The sequence below is a fragment of the Hordeum vulgare genome, chromosome 1H (assembly GCF_904849725.1).
Source record: "Hordeum vulgare subsp. vulgare chromosome 1H, MorexV3_pseudomolecules_assembly, whole genome shotgun sequence".
Taxonomy (NCBI): Eukaryota; Viridiplantae; Streptophyta; class Magnoliopsida; order Poales; family Poaceae; genus Hordeum; species Hordeum vulgare.
Window position 1 is genome coordinate 473,223,290 of NC_058518.1, and position 3,555 is coordinate 473,226,844.

The 3,555-nt window shown below is 46.8% G+C and overlaps 1 protein-coding gene across 1 annotated transcript; it reads left to right on the plus strand.

The window, feature by feature from the left end:
* Window positions 1–1,967: 1,967 nt before the first annotated feature.
* Window positions 1,968–3,065, plus strand: LOC123401096 (cleavage and polyadenylation specificity factor subunit 6-like). The gene is made up of 3 exons (XM_045094818.1): window positions 1,968–2,075; window positions 2,189–2,391; window positions 2,498–3,065. Exons 1-3 carry the CDS (start codon window positions 1,968–1,970, stop codon window positions 3,063–3,065), a joined length of 879 nt encoding a protein of 292 aa, XP_044950753.1.
* Window positions 3,066–3,555: the final 490 nt, after the last annotated feature.

The following is a 3,555-nucleotide window of genomic DNA, read 5'->3' on the forward strand; positions in this document are numbered from 1 at the left end:
CAATTTATATCAAGACCAGTTAAATTGTTGCATGCTCACTTATAGGATTCGCAACGCCATCTTCTAGACTACTTTCATTTATTTTTTTCAAAAGCAAAGAAACAATTAGATAAATCATAACTAAACCATTGGCTGGCACTTACATGGGCGCGGCGTGTCGCCGTGCCTCTACCTTCTAGCTACTGTTAATATTTGTACACACTTTGCACACTATATTTGGATAAAAAGTAAGTTAAGCTTGCTATAGTCAAGATGATAAAAAATGAACTTGTTGATGTCGAGGACATGTTCTCTACTGAAGTAGAGATTACTCTAGTGATGTTTCTAGTTGCCCTATGTTTCAGAACATATGCAGCCGTTGCATGTAGCCACGCTGCTGTTGAATGTGATTGTTGTAATATCTTTAGGTTAATATATGTACAGATTTTACGCACTACATTTTTATGAAAGAAAGATAAGGTTGCACTTGTTAGGATGATAAAAAATGGACATGTTTTCTACTATAAAAAAATGGACATGCTTCGGAACATATGAATGCAATTGTTGTATGTAACATCCTCCGATCTATTGCAGGTTTCCCAAAGATACACAAGTTCACGAAGATTTCAAAGATCCTCATGCTGTTCTAGATTTGGAAAACCTACAATTAAGATGGTGGAATGATAATGTCCTAGACTTGCTCTACTCATTTGCTGGTGGTTAAGCTCATTTTGGTTGTGTGACACACATTTAGAAACATATGTACATCTCCTCTTCTGGAACTATTTTATTTTGGTTGTGTGGTAAACATATATGTATTCCTTTTGTGGCACAACATTCTTATATATTGTTGTTTTGATATTCTTGAATGAAGTTCAAGATTTCTTAAGAAAGCGATGTGTTACTTTGATTGAATTGCACGTATTGTGTGATATGTTCTGATTTTCTAGAAATACATAATGGATGGATATTACATAATATGGATGCCTAGAATTTTTTGCTAGTGATATCATCTTGCTAGCATAATATCTGCCACGTAAATGTCCTTGTGGAGGCAGTTGAATTGCCGGTAATTGTAGTTTCACTCGTATAGACCAAACTGCCGGGAGAAAAAAGATTGTTCGCAAATACATGGGCCAAGGCAGAAAAACTGTGAGGAGAAGTTTATCTGCCGGGACAAGTAATCCCCGACAGCCATTCTCGTGACGGTTCTATCTACCGGGAGAATCACTGTTCCGACAATTTATCTGCCCTTTCAAGAGACTTCTCCGGAGGTGTCGGATAATGACATTTCTCGCGTCTAAACTCCCGCAAAGCTCCTCCATGTATGTTTTAATTTGCGAAAGCAGTTGCGTTCGGACCACATTATGAATCGATACATGTTTGTGTTGGATGGCTTTCACGATCGGACAGCGCGATCCAAACATATGCAAACGGTTGAAGATGTCCTACACATCACGAGTTCGTAGTGCCTGCTGGGACGATAAAACCAAAAGACAGTTTAATCCGTATACACGATGCTGGATGCACCGGGATTGCCATGCTAGAAACCGATCGTCGCCGACGACAGTGTGAAACAAATCGGGTGCAATTCTCTATTGGCAATTGTCCTTTTGGACAATACTCCGTACAGATACCTCTCCTGACTACACAACATGGGGAGCAAAACAATTGTACTTGCCGCGCCGGCAGAACCATGGATATATGCCGTGACGGCAAAGCTGTCTATCATGTCAACTTCTTACAAGGCATTAGCTTTCTTATTAGTTATGCCCCGGCATAAAACAAATCGTAAATGATGATATGAATTACGCGGAACATGCATGGCCAGACCATATAGTGATGGTAGTCGCCGCAGAAGTCTTCCCCTTCGTAGTGACATAGGCTTGCACCAAATGGGATACGTCAGGCGGATCACTTCCTCTATATAAACGCTGGTGCGCGCCATTCGGCCACAACCGGTAAAAGGACGAGATTGATCGAGAGCAATGACCATTAAAATGGATCAGAAGATGATCATCGTGTGCTCGGTCATCGGCTCTCTCGGGGTGCTGAGTGCCATCCTGGGGTTCTCGGCCGAGGGCACCAAGCTCACTGTAAGCTACACGCTCCCACTACTTCCATATTCTTGCTTGGATTCTCGGTGTGTGTCCGTATCCGTGTGTTCTCTTCTTGTTCTGTGTTGAAACTAGAGATATATGTCTCGCAGATTCTGGACGTGTACGTGGGTCTCGGGGTGTGCCTGTACCCGCGGAACCCCGCGCTGGGGCTCGGGGTGTGCGCGGCCATCTTCCTGGTCGTAGCCCAGATCATCTTCGCGGCCCTCGGCGGTTGCTGCGGCTGCTGCAAGTCCCGCTCCATGCCCTCCGGGAGCAAACGGATCATCGGCGTCGTCTGTGCCGTCTTCTCATGGTGGGTGAGCCATTGCTCGCTAGCCTGAGCAGAGCACGAGCACGCCTGCCGTTCGCGCGTGGGCGACGAACCACTAGTAGTACTGACTGAACGTGCATGCATGCAGGATTGTGGCGGCGGTTGCCTTCGGGCTGCTGGTGGTAGGCGCGGCCGGGAACGCCACAGGGGCGCGGGAACCGACAAGGCTCGGCTATTGCTACATCCCCGACGACGGCATTTTGGCCGGCGGCGCGGCGCTCTCGCTGGTCGCCACGGCCCTCGGGATCACCTCCTATGTGATGCTCCGCAAGCAGCCTGCCACTGTTGCCGAGGCCACCGCGCCCAAGGAAGGCGAGCAGACGCCGGCGGGCGCCGCGGGAATCTCGACGGGGCAGCCGCAGTTCCCGCAGCAGCCTCCCCAGGGGCAGACGCCTCCCGCGCCGACCAACTACCCGGAGTACTCTGCACCGCCCCAGGGGAAGCCGTATGACCAAGCGCCTAACCCGCACTACCCGCCTCCTCCGGCACAGGGCTATGGAGCGCACGCACCCAACCACCACCAGCAGCAGCTTCCCCCTCCTACTGCAGAAGGTTACGGAGAGCTGAGCCAGCAGTACCCCCCTCCTTCTGCTCCTGCAACTGCGCAGCTCCATGGTGGACCGCACACGCCTCCTTTAGGACACGAACAGGTGTAACACGCGCTGTCTGATCAACCACATGCATCGTCAAACGTGCATCCGTGTTACGTACCCCCTCCCTTCCAAAATATAAGACCTTTTACGTATTTCACTAGAAGACTATATTCGGAACAAAGTGAGTGAATCTATACTCTAAAATATGTCTATGTACATTCGTATGTAGTTTATAGTACAATCTTTAAAAGGTCTTATATTTAGAAACGGAGAGAATGTATTCCATCACTGATTTCGATCGTTCTATTTAATTATTATTTTTTGAAATCTTACGTATGTACCTATGTTAGTTCTTATCTACTAGGACATGGGCCAGTGCGTTCCAACGGTTTTTCTTTTACTCCCTATGTCTCATAATATAAAAATGGAACGGAATAGAATCATGCACTCTTTCCCATTCCATTCCCTACCAGATCCATATCTATGATTTTTGTTCATATGTAGAATAGAACTTTAGGTCAAGTACTAGTGTATATAAGTCTGCTATCTAGTA

What these genes read in the sequence shown, in the direction of transcription:
- LOC123401096 (XM_045094818.1), top strand. Translation starts at nt 1,968, where the DNA reads ATGACCATTAAAATGGATCAGAAGATGATCATCGTGTGCTCGGTCATC. An exon ending in CCGAGGGCACCAAGCTCACT is followed by an intron (nt 2,076 to 2,188) that starts GTAAGCTACACG and finishes TATGTCTCGCAG; the next exon opens with ATTCTGGACGTGTACGTGGG. An exon ending in GTCTGTGCCGTCTTCTCATG is followed by an intron (nt 2,392 to 2,497) that starts GTGGGTGAGCCA and finishes GCATGCATGCAG; the next exon opens with GATTGTGGCGGCGGTTGCCT.